Source organism: Rhinolophus ferrumequinum, chromosome X (genome assembly GCF_004115265.2).
Source record: "Rhinolophus ferrumequinum isolate MPI-CBG mRhiFer1 chromosome X, mRhiFer1_v1.p, whole genome shotgun sequence".
Taxonomy (NCBI): domain Eukaryota; kingdom Metazoa; phylum Chordata; class Mammalia; order Chiroptera; family Rhinolophidae; genus Rhinolophus; species Rhinolophus ferrumequinum.
The window spans coordinates 1254017-1267237 of NC_046284.1; the positions used below are offsets into that span (position 1 = coordinate 1254017).

Below are 13221 nucleotides of genomic sequence, written 5' to 3' on the forward strand. Positions count from 1 at the left end.
ATAGGGAGAAGGGTGGGGCAGGAGAACTATCAGCAAAAGATTATTTTTAGACCAGGACGTCAACTTTTGGGGGGAAGGGGAAGGTAAGGGTTTTATCATGCAGATTTTCTTCCTTTGGGGGATGGAAAGGGCCCACATAACAGATTACCTCACTGGTGTTGACCAGAAAATTCCAGACTGGGGCCGGCCAGTGGCTCAGGTGTTTGGAGCACTGTGCTCCTAATGTCGAGGTTGCCGGTTCGATTCCCACATGGGCCAGTGAGCTGCGCCCTCTACAGCTAAGATTGTGAACAATGGCTCTCCCTGGAGTTGGGCTGCCGTGAGCAGCCTGAGGTCGGAGTGAGCTGCCTCGGCTGCTGTGTGCTGCTGTGGGCTGCTCTGGGCTACCGTGTGCTGCCATGAGTGGCTGGGGGGCAGTGTGAATGGCCGGCAGCCAGCGAGAGCTGCCGTGAGCCACTGTGAGTGGCCGACCGACAACCAGCGACCGACTGCCTCAGCTGGGGGAGCGCAAGGCTCATAACACCAGCATGGGCCAGGGAGCTGTGTCCTACACAACTAGACTGAGAAACAACGGCTTGAACCAGAGTGGGGGTTGGGGGAGGTGGAAGAAGGGGGGACAAAAATAAAAAAAGAAAAATTCCAGACTGGTTGATTAAGATTCCATTTCTGGTGAAGGCTGAGACGTGAATTCAGTCAGGTATTAAGTCTAGGTTTGCCTGCTTTAGCACAAGTGATGCTATTTTGGGTCTGGTTTTCTCGAACAGTCCACACACTACCATTCTCATCTATTACGCATATTACAGAATATACAGATAGAAGTTTAAGAGTTGAGCTGAGGGCGGATGGGTGGCTCAGTTGGTTAGAGCGCAAGCTCTGGGCAACGGGGCTGCCGGTTCGATTCTCACATGGGCCAGTGAGCTGCGCCCTCCACAACTAGAATAAAGTCAGTGAGCTGCAGCTGAGCTCCTGGGTGGCCAGATGGCTCAGCTGGTTGGAGCATGGGCTCTCAGCCACAAGGTTGCCGGTTCGACTCGACTCCCACAAGGGATGGTGGGCTCCACCCTCTGCAACTAAGATTGAACACGGCACCTTGAGCTGAGCTGCCTCCCGGATGGCTCAGTTGGAGCGCGGGCTCTCAACCACAAGGTTGCTGGTTTGACTCCTGCAAGGGATGGTGGGCTGCGCCCCCTGCAACTAACAACGGCAACTGGACCTGGAGCTGAAGTTTAATAATAGGTTATTAATAGTACACCTATTATTGGGCTCTCACCAAAAGAAATTATTCCTAATATTTTAGGGTAATGTGATTATGTATCATGAAAAAAAATCTTGCTGCTAACCCTGTGATTCAGCAATTCAAACTGCATTCCTGTCCAGCTCACCGTTTCCCTACGTGGACTGAATGGCTGTGCGCTACATGTTTGTTTTTCAGTCCCTTCCATCATGCATACAAATATTAGCGGAAATTCAGCTAATCAAGTCCCCTCTCTCCTGATGTAAAAAAAGGCCCTAGCCCCACATGTACACGGTAAAATATTATTCCAACAGTATCTAAGGAAGGGGTTTTTAAACTAAAGTTCACGGATAGAATTCAGATGTGTGTATTACTAGGCAGCAAACTAGAGGAGCAGTACCTTTGACTTTGTCACCAACAGAAATCAGAGATTTGTTATTGCAGCCACTGCTGCTCATAACCACACATCCATGGTGTGTTTTAGACCTACCACGAAATCTTTACTTAATAGAGGAACGAAAACATGTATACATATGACAGTGTAAAACTATTTTGAGTACTCTATTTCAGTATAATTGGTGTCCTTTGTAATCCCTATATATTTTACTTTATTGGCTTAAAATCAACATGCTGAGAAGAGAGCCACAGGCCTGGGCAAACTGCCTAAGGGCTCCATGGCACACAAGAGCCGTGATTGAAGGGGATGAGGTAGAAAGTGCCTTACCTGCCCCTGCCCCCAGCTCTGGATTGCCATTTCCAGAGACAGTCCATGTATCTGTAAGCACCAGTGAGTGTGTGTCTATCCAAATGGTAGTACTGTGTGTGTGTGTGTGTGTGTACCCAGATGGTAGTACAGTGTGTGTGCACACATCTACCCACTATATAGTGGATAGTATATAAACTATATACATACACTTAGGCTTCTCTCGATGGTCATTCAGTCTGTTTCCAACAGACACTGTAATGCATGTCCTTGTACCTTTGTACCTTTTATACATGTGATTACATCCATAGGATAAATTCTAGAAATGGAGTTGCTGAGTCAAAGCATGTATTTATCATTTTGATAGGTACTGCCAAATTGTTCTCCATAGAGGTTAGAGTAATATACATTTCCACCATTAATGAATGAAGGCCTGTTTCCCCATACCCTCACCAACATGCTAAATGTTTTGAACCGTGCCAATCTGATAGGTAAAAAGTGGGAACTCGTTTAGGTTTTCATTTGCAGTTATCCTACTACGAATGAAGTTTGTTCTTTAAGCATTGAACTTAATGAAAAAGATACAGTTTCAAGCAGAACTGACTGCATATGCCATGGATGTAAATGTATAAATCCTGCATTTTTTCATTTGCCAACTCCTTCAGAACCTCAGCCAACTTCCCAAAGGTGTGCATGGTGTCCGAGGCCCATTCCTGCCCTACGTTCTCACAAGCTAGCCGTAACTGCCGTTTCCGTGCCACAGAAGTTAGCTTGCTTTTTCTAGCACTCCAACTTCCTTTGTGGGTGACACGCACAGAAGACGTTCACTTAGTATCCTGGGTAAGCCAATGTCCTGAACACAGGACTCCAGCAGGTAGCGCACCTGAAACTCAGTAACAGCGTTCATAAAACACAGGATGATCCAACACCTTTTAAAGAAATAAGGACAATGTCTACAACATTCAGTCTTTCATACAATTTTATTTTCTCCCTTCAACCATAATAATATGATATCCAAATTTCGTCTTAACCGGAGGGTCTGTAAACACGGGCTTGTCCAGCCCACTGACAGGCAGGGCGAACGCCGCTTCTTGAAATGGTCCCACCATGGACCCTCTGCTCATCCAACCCAAGTCACCCTGGAAAACGCAAAAGACACGTGATGTCAAGTGGGCCTGAAGAGGGAACAGTCCTACTATAGCTTGAGCATTTCCCAACCTGAATGCTAAGGTTCCCAGGTTTATTTATCTGGGCTGTAAAGAAGGGGGTGACAAGGACCCTGCACTGAACCCAGGAGCGCTCACTACGTTACCTGTGCAAGTTTGCTCACACCTAGGTTTACACATAGGTGACCCATATTCAACTGCTCACTTTTAAGATCTTTAAACCAAGACGTGGCTTAAATTAATGGCAGAATATAGAAATAACGCCCCCTGCTGCGTGTCCTCTGTGGGGGACAGATCGTTTGAAACGGGAACAGCACATACCCCTTGCCTGGCTTTGTCTTCACTATACTGCGTAGCCACTTCATTGAATCTCATTCCAGACTTTAACTTTTCCATGGCTTCCATGATTTTTCCGTGTTTTTCACACAGAATGTGTCTGACCTACAAGGCAAAAGTATGTTCACATAATATTTGGAGATCCAATCGATTCCTTTAGTCACAGCACGGCAGTAATGTCTGGGTTACCCTCAACAGTGAAAAACCACATTAGCGCATGGCCACGGAAAGTCCTAGAAGTCTGCCCAGGTGGGTAATGACCACAAACTCATTTCCCATATCAAGACAATAGCTCGGGGCTCTGATTTAGATGGAAAATGGGCACCCGGCTGTGGGAAGCTCCCATCTTTTACTATGTACATCGATGTGGGGTCCTGGAGTCAAATTCCATCTCTGCTGTGTGATCATAGACATGTTTTTAAACCTCTAAGTGTTTTCCCATTTGTGCACGGAGACAGTAACAGAGCCTGTGTGTTCTCATAGGGCTGTGAAGATTCAGATAAAGCAGCTAGCACTCAATAACGGCTATTATTTCAGAATAGGGACGGTATGAAAAAAACCCATCAGGAAACACTTTTTACCAAAAGGCCCAATGTATAAAGCCTCTCCATAATTCGACACTGAGGAAGTATCTTATCTTAAACATTAATAATACTCAACCCCATAGAAGCATTCAGAGTTGACCTATGTTTACATAAAGCCATGTCTAAAAAAATCACTATTTCCTTAAACTGATTTTGTCAAGGTATATGTTTTGCAGGATTTCACATTTATTTATTTATTTATTTATTTATTTATTTATTTATTTATTTATTTTTTAATTTATTTTTAATTTATTGGGGTGACAATTGTTAGTAGAATTACATAGATTTCAGTTAGGATTTCACATTTCTTATGCAAATAGAATCTGTTATTTGTTCCATGTTGTAGGTGATACACTGGGGTGATGGCTAACGGTGTCTCCCTTATAAATTCAGAGACAAGTAAACCAAGATAATCCTCAGGGTTCAAATACTGAAATTGGGGGCGAGGGGATCCTCGGCCCACAGGAGTAATTTCCTGACAGCAAAGGAAAGAATGTGTCGCCCTTTCATTTTAAGGGTAATAAATTCCCAAAGCCACTTCTCTTCGGGGCAGCTGTTCTTGCCATCTTGAGAGTGACTGTCCTCTTTAAATCTACTGCTTGTTGGCTTACTTGGAGCATCCTGAATTCTTTCCTGCCACACGAACACCAAGAACCTGTTTTCCGACAACAATATGGCACTTCCATTCGATGGAACAGTGCTCAGCAATACAAAAGTACAGCCTACTGATACATGTGACAACTGGAACACAATCTCCAGAGAAAAAGCCAATCCCAAAAGGTTCCATACTGTATCATTCCATTCATGTACCATCCTTGAAATTAAAAAATGGCAGAAACGGAAGACAGATTAGTTGCTGCCAGGAGTTAAAGGAGGGGGTACGGGTAGGGGTGGAAAGGAAGTGCCAGCATGTAAGGTGAAAGCTGCACGTAGCTGAAATGACCCTCCAACATCCCTTATGGAGATGCCATACTGGGGACTAACATGCCGGCCCTCATTACGCTCGTAAGCCCAACGAGCACTTCTTCAGCTGAACGCCAGGTGAAGTAGCTGGTTTGTATTTGAGGATCAGGTGCTCAGGCGCGAACAGAGGTCAACTATGGAAAAGCAGCTCCATGTCCCCCATCTCCCGCTGTCTGGGGCACGGGTTCATCAAGGAGAAAGTGGGCAGAATGGCCCCCACTATTTACATGATCTCTCTCTCTCTCTGTCTTTCTCTCTCTCTCTCCCTCTCTCTCTCTCTCTCATGGTTGGGTTTATATGATACGATTCCACTACTGCACTTATCATATAGCAATGGCATGTGTTTCTTTACCGAACTGCTCCCAACTAGACTGATAACAGGAACCATCTCCTACCTGCTTTTTTTTTTTTTTTAACACCCAAAACTTAGTACACTGCTTGGCACGGGGCAGATGTCACTAAATCCTTATTGAATGAATTAATCAGAGTATGGGATCCCATATCCTGAATGAAACATGGAAACTGCCTGCTCCATAGCACTAAGTAGTATAGTTCTGTTTGCAGATTCTATCTGCCTAGGGCGGACACTCCTCAGGGACAGAGTCAAGCCCTTTAAGTACCTGTTTGCAATTGTCTCACCCCCATGTTCATGGGCAGAGCCCTGACTTACAGCTCACCAGCAAGGGAGCTAGCTAATGAGACCTGGGCCTTTGCCTGTTTACTGAAGCTCTGTGTTTTATACAATATTTTGTACTGAGAAATAATTCATTCACTTACTGGGAAGATCTAACTTAATACATGTGAAGAAACAATACTGAAGTATGAAGAAATTCTGGAAGTTTGAGAAAGCATTTGAAAAATATTTGTGAAGGAATTACTTTTCATAAGTAAGATTGGTCTAGATTTTCCAATTCTGTATTATCTTGATTTTACATCAGTGTCAGGCTAGCCTCTTAGAATGAGTTAAGCATACTGTCTTTTTCTTTTACATGTACCAACATAACACATGTATATATGTTTTTTTATACTTAACATGAAAAAAGGAACTAGTAACTCACCTTTACTGAATTGCCACCACCTTTGGGACCCTGGGACTTCTTGTCAGAACTGTCACTCCCAGAGGCGGCTCCCCCTTTAGAGAAAAGATGACAGGTACTCATTTAAACTGCACCTTGATATTTACAGAAAGGGCCAACACAAGTTGATAGCTTGGTCACAGCACCAAGCTTCCAAAGGGGACTCTGCCAGACACTGGACTACATCAAGGTGAATTAATCTCTGAGTCACTGCTCTTACAACAGCAAACCTGTGCCCTGCATAAACCCTTCACAGAAAAATACACACACTGGGGAGTGTGCTAACAGCTGACAGAGCACCACACGCCTGGTCCAGAGTCTCTGGATCCAATCTGAAATCCGCCTTCTAAGGGCAAATCCCTGAGCTCTTGTAAGATTTCTACCAAGCACACACACAGCTGTGTATTTGAGTACTTGCCATTCCAGTATGTAAAATCTCCACGGACATATTTTAAATAAAGATCCAATTCTCCACCATGCCTATTTGGCTAAAGAATACATTCATGTGCAAACTTCTGGAGTCTACTACATTGCCTATCAATACCCTCCCAAGAAAAGTCATCGATATTCAGATTAACAACCATCAGCGGCAGCTTACATTTTACCAGTATGTAATTTTACTACCGTGTCAACTTCTGTGTCAGCAGCATACTTACAGTTGGAGGCTGATGTCCCTAAGAACTATCGCTGGGTTGAGAGTTCAGTTCAATCAACATTTCCTAAGTAACTACAAAGATCCAGGCACTGGGAATACGAAGGTGAACAAGCTCCTTCAGGGAGCTCACATGCTACCGGGGAAGAAGGGTCTGTAGAGGTCATTTAGGAGAATGGACAGGGAGAGGGCTGTGGAAGCAGAGGGACATTGCAGGCAGTTAGGGAAGGTTTCCTGGATGAGCAGGCACTGATCAGGTGAAGAAAGAACAAGGGTGAGGAGACAGTCCAGGGTGGGGGAACAGTGGTATGTGTAGGAGACTATGGATGAAGCCACATCTGAGATGGGAGTGCTGTGACATGAGCCCAGGGTGGCTGAGAGCCTTTGAGCCCCATTAAGGAACTTGGGGTTCATGCTAGAAGTCATAGGGAGCCACTGAAGTTTTAATCAGGAGGCTCCATCTTATTCCTCTTCGTATCTCCAGTGCCTGGCACAGCACCAGCACACAACTGAAAACCCAAAATACTGTACTGACTACCAAATGCCTAAGAAAATGTCACTGCCAAAGGAGATTTATCACACCAGACTCTTAGGTCGGTTTGCTGGATGTTTAGTTTTGAACGGTGATGTCTTCCAGTAGCCCATCCTGTCCCCTGTTGGATGCTGTCATCTTCTAAATGCCACCTCACTCCCGTTGGCTGACTGAGGACTCTGGCAGTAGCTTCAGGCTTCCTTTCCACCCTCACTCCTGCCACCATCTATGATGAGCTCACCATGTATGCTGAGAAATCATCCACCAACCTAACCTCACACTTCCAGACCTCCCTCTCGAATGGCCATGCCTCTGCTTCAGGCCACGTGCTCCCAGAGGCACCCGATGAATCTGCCACTCAGAACTAGTAGTTCAGTCTCTGGCTACAACTTGCTGTTTTTCCAGCTTTCTCATGCCTCATTCCCACTACTCTGGCTTTGTCTTCACAGAAACCGCCTCCACCTCTGTCCCTTTATCCTGCCACGTTCCCTACACCAGAGGTGTCCAAACTGCGGCCCGCGGGCCAACTACGGCCCTCAATGCATTGTTAATTGGCCCGCAGCAAATTCCAAAAATATATTTAGTTTACTTAAATAAACCAGGTGAGGCAATACGTACTTCATCTCGAGTGAGTGGCCCGGCTGTTTGTGTATTTTACCGCATGTGGCCCTTGGTGAAAAACGTTGAAAAAAGTTTGGACACTCCTGCCATATGCCATCAGACTTCTTCCCTCCCGTCTGGACCTCATGCTTGACCATCTGGACTGCATTCCCACTAGCACCGTAACTCCCTTGTGTTATTATCCTTCTGTTATCAGTGTCCAACAAAACCTCCACCTTGGCTCAAGACTACACTTAACTCTTTCCAATCCTATACTGGAAGGTGCACAGTACTAGGTAAATCATGACTGTGCAGAACGTGATCCCCAGAAATTCACTGGCCTTCAATCTTAGGCTCTCAGTGCACAGGGCAATCCTTTTACCAGGGTTTCACTCCCTTTCCCGTCACCTCGGTGAGTATTCCAAACCTTTACTCTCAAGACCTCTACTCAGTGCCGGCCTCTCAGTCTAAGAAATTACCGGTGCCTTCCACTTTACTAACAAATCTGGGCCATTAAGTATCATCTCCTACAAACTCCACCACTTCTCCCTCTCTAGCCCCAGTTTTTACAACGACATTCATCCTCGTCTCTTTCCCTGTGACCTCAAGCATCAGGTGTCTCTTCTATTCAGACCTCAACTGCTCCACCTCTGTCCTGGACCCCATTTTCCCCTAAATCTCACTCCTCTGTACCTTTCCCTGTCTAACTCTACTGGATCCTTCAGGTCAGCCTCACTCCCCAGTTTTCCCATCCTGAAGAAACTAACAAAATGTTCCCTTAGTCGTTTGTTCTAGTCTAGCTACCATCTAATTTCCTTGCATGTTTTTTCAATTAAAGCTTTCCAGAGAAGTCCGCAGACTGTCCAAATTATCACTTCCGGGTCAGTCACTAGCCACCCGCTGCCTCCATCCGGGACCCCGGCGATCTCCGGTCTGCTCCCTCCCTTCGCTTCTCACCCGACCCCATTGTCCCCCGCTGCTCTGGCTGCTGTACCTTTACCCCCTTTTCCAGAGCCGCTTTTTCCTTTGGGCGGCATCTTCGAAACTTGCCGTTGAAATCTCAAGTACCGGTTGCCGTACAAAGCCCCTTCAGGACCCACGGGCCTGTCCTAAACAGATGCCTGAGCGCGGCATCGCAATTGACTATTTTTTTCTGCGGCTCCGGAAGCAGGCACGTCTTGGGGCAGACCCAGCCCTTTGGCTCTCGGGCCTATGGGCTGAAGATGTCTTACTAATGAGAAGCTTGGGCAGGGCAGAGGGGCGGAGGCAAGGGTAGAGCGAGGCAGGAAGCCCTGCCCCTGCACTTTTTGCTACTTCTTTCACGCGCGGGTGTTGGCGCGCTCTCCCCTGCTTCCCGCCCCCCCCCTCGCGCGTGCGTAATGGGAGCCGTGGGCCTCTGCAGTCCCTCGGCGCTGGCTCCAGCCAATCTCGCGGGGCCGCCAGACAAAGGGAAGCAGGAAGAGCCCCCGTGGCTGCCCTCCTACACACAAGGACGCCCTCCCTTGCGGTTTTTTATGCTTAAGTTTTATTTTGCAGATGTAGCTGGTTGGGGTCAAAAGGTGGTTTTTAAAAAAGGTGATCACCCCTCTGCTTCTTGGAGAATTCTGTCATGGAGAAAAATTGGAAGCACTCTGAATGTCCCTCGGTAGGGTATTGCTTAAATAAATAGTGTTTCAACCACAGAAAAAGATATGTGCCATTTAAAGTGCCGAGTGTAAAGCCATCTGTACAGACACGGGAAACCGCCTTAGGGAAGGTTACAGACCAAGCCGTAGAAAATGATTCCTCTTTTAAAAAGCATTTAGTGTACTGTAAAACATAGGAAGGGCAAGCTACCCAGCAAAATGTGACCAGTGGTGCTAGCATACGTTGTTATGTTTGTTTCTGTGTATTTCCCAAAATTTCTCTGATGGTGCAGCAGTTAAAAACAGGGTTCTGGAGCCAGATCACCTGGCTTCAAATCTCTGTTCCACCATCTGGCTGCTAGCTCTGTGACCTTGAGGAAGTTACCTCACCTGTTTTGCTCACTTTGATCATCTGTAAAATGGAGTTGATGATAACAGTACGTACTTACAGGGTGTTGAAAGAATTAAACAAGTCTGTATTTGTAAAGCACATAAAACAATGAATAGTTCCTGGAGTGTTAGCTTAAGATGAATGAGTTTTGAATTTGTGCCCTCACACTTTCTCCCCTTACCTGCAACCCCTCCTCCGTCAATTTATATATAAGGTCAGGCCTTTTCCTCCACTCCACAGGGTAGCTGTTCCCGGTCCCAGTGCCAGCCAGGACCTAGAAGCAGGTCCAGCTCAGAGTTTAGTTTTGGGACAAAGCCTTGCTGGGCTTAGGATGCTTCATGCTCAGACCAGTGGATCAGGTATTTGGGAGCCCATGCCCACCTCCAACTCATACACAACAAGCAGCCCCCCCCTTATGTCATGCTGCTGTGACTTCTGGACACAGCACACCTGGGCATGCCTTGTTTCATATTGGCCGTGATCAACTGTGGGAACACACCCAGCATGGAGGGGATCATTGCTCCCCCACTTCCGAGGTGGATCCCACTGGCCCCGTGTACTGATTTGCCAAGTCCAGCTGGGAGGTGGGGGGTGGGCTTTGATAGTGCCGGTGTGGCCTCATGTCATCGGCTCATCCACAGCCAGGAAGGTCAGGAGACACCTTTACTTTTGGGTTTGCATAGGGAACAGCCTTTCTGGAGACCCCTGGGAGTGGGAATAAAGGAGAATTCAGATCCCAGTGAAGAGCCAGCGTTAAATGGTTGACATGCCTGGCAAATGCTTAGTGCCTGGAACATTGTGAGAGCTCGGTGCCTTCCAACAGATAACAGCGACAGTAAGAAGCAAGCCTGTGCAAGTGGCTGAATTCGCCCTAAGCGGTGCCGAAAGGCCAGGAGCTCAAAGGAGAAAGAGATAGGCATAAGTCTGCTGTGGGGTTCAAAGTCAAAAGCATTTGAAAGAGATACAAAATCAGGTTTGATCTCAATTATGTGAAGCGGTATGCATCACGAAAAGATAGGGAGGGAAATACGAAATCTTAAATGTCAGTTCTGGAATATGAGTTTATGGCTAATTTTCCGGACATGTATTTTTTTTCCAAGAAAAAAGGCAATAAGCGTTATTTGTAAAACAAGCAACAAATAAGCTAGTTTGTACACAGGGTTGAGTCTGCAGCAGTCTGTGGAGCCAACCGTGCAGCAGTGTGTGGAGCAGTGATGAATGAACAGAAGAGCAGAAAGGAGACTTCAGCCTTGAAACCATGGTAGCGACTGTGGGAGTGAGTGTGCAGTGAGCAGAGCCAGGGCTGCCTGCCACTTGTATTTTCTAGTCATTTCCTCTGACTGATTCTTCCATGTGTTCCCGAAACAAGGAAAAGCAGGAAGGGAAACTGGCAGCCCTCTTCCCAGGACGGAGGTTCACACACCTTGACTCAAACCTTCTGTTTTGCTCAGCCTGCTCCACAATCAGCTGCCGTTTCTTTCCCATTTGAGACCCCAGCACAGCTTATTCTGAAAGGAGAGCTTGAAGCAACATAACAGAGGTCTCGTTGATCCCATTCAGAGGTGTCAGGGCATGGGGAGCTCTGGGCCCCAGACTCTGGGGACAAGGGTAGGAAAAGGTCACCTTTGGAAACTGAAAGCAGGAAAAAATCAATCGGGACACAGTGGATGGGATCAGCTACCTGCAAAAGTAGCAAATGGATGCGGTGTATTACTGATGGGATGGGCCCAGTCAGGGGCTCAAGAATTTTCTGTCACTCCTTGAACAACTGATTCTTTGTTTTAACAACTGGTTCTTTGTTTTTGTTTTTTAAATTTTTGTGGGGATGGAATATTGGGAAACTGTGTTTCTCCAGGGCCCATCAGCTCCAAATTGTCCTTCATCTAGTTGTGGATGGCACAGCTCAGCTCCAAGTCCAGTTGCTGTTTTCAATCTAGTTTGCAGGGGGCGCTGCCCACCATCCCATGTGGGAATTGAACTGGCAACCTTGTGGTTGAGAGCTCGCATGCTACCCAACTCAGCCATCTGGCCACCCCCAAGAACAACTGTTTTTAAAAAAAGGGCTTCAGAGGGCCAGCCTAGTGGCTCAGGCGGTTGGAGCTCCATGCTCCTAACGCTGAAGGCTGCCGGTTTGATTCCCACATGGGCCAGTGGGCTCTTAACCACAAAGTTGCTGGTTCGACTCCAGGACTCCCGCAAGGGATGGTGGGCAGCGCCCCCTGCAACTCACAACGGCGACTGGACCTGGAGCTGAGCTGTGCCCTGTACAACTACGATCGAAAGGACAACTTGACATGTAAAAAGTCCTGGAAGTACACACTGTTCCCCAATGAAGTCCTGTTCCCCTTCCCAATAAAATCTTTAAAAAAATAAAAATAAATAAAAAAGGGCTTCAGAGATGAAGATTCTATCTGTGCAAGCGAAAGAGCTGCCATTTCCGGAGGACGTTAATGTTCCAGTTTGGAGCGGGGGTGGGGGGGTTCTTTCGGAGGCAGTGCCATTTTGTTCATTTGATGGAAAACATCCAACACCAATGGCATATGCAGCATGAGCCTGGAGGGTTCCCTTCATGATCACTTTTAGTTTTCACAACAGGTCTAAGTTAGGCCCCCACCGTGCGACAGAAATAAATGTGCCTCTGGTTTATGCATCAGTGTGTTGGTTCTGAGTAATCACCCAAGCCCAGAAGCACAGAGGTGAGGAGCAGGAACACGGCGAGGGTGGGGGAGAGTGGGGAGGAGAGGGGCAGTGGGGAAGAGAGCTTCTGTGTCCTTGCCCTCAAGGGTGCATCTCCATGCCCAGTGCATTCTGCCTTCTCCCCTGCCCCTCATTTTACAGTGAACAATGAACACTCGGCTATGATCCACCAAACGACTCTTGTACTCGTCACCCACCGTCTTCCCCACTGCCACAGCCTTTGGCACATTCTCTGGACCATGGCAACAACCTCCATGTTGGTCTCTCAGTCTGAGGTCTCACCACCTTCTGAACCACCCTCCCCAGAGTCTAACAGACAGCTCTCAGAAACCAATTCGACACTTACTTCCCCAATTAAGACCCTTCAGCGGCTCCCCGATGTCTGATAGGCTCCTTAGCTTGGAGGCCCAAGGGATATTCTGCTGACACTGCAGGCTCATCTCTCGTTAGTCCCCACTGAGCTCCAACCATGTTGAACTACCATTTACAGGCCGTCCGATGTATGCTGCTCTCTTAAGACTTCACGGCTTTGCACACGCACTTCTCTCTACCCAGAATGTTCTTCCTCCATGTTTGATCCAGCTACCACGTAGTAAGACCAAGCTCAGATGCTACTTCCTCTTGGAAGCCTTCCCTGACCTTCTCCACCTCTTGCCAGGCTG

General features: G+C 47.1%; 1 protein-coding gene across 1 annotated transcript; it reads right to left on the reverse strand.

The window, feature by feature from the left end:
- Positions 1 to 2897: 2897 nt before the first annotated feature.
- Positions 2898 to 9058, reverse strand: PIN4 (peptidylprolyl cis/trans isomerase, NIMA-interacting 4). The gene is made up of 4 exons (XM_033113267.1): positions 8841 to 9058; positions 6045 to 6118; positions 3425 to 3544; positions 2898 to 3076 (listed from the first exon to the last, which is right to left on the reverse strand). Exons 1-4 carry the CDS (start codon positions 8881 to 8883, stop codon positions 2918 to 2920), a joined length of 396 nt encoding a protein of 131 aa, XP_032969158.1. The 5' UTR covers positions 8884 to 9058; the 3' UTR covers positions 2898 to 2917.
- Positions 9059 to 13221: the final 4163 nt, after the last annotated feature.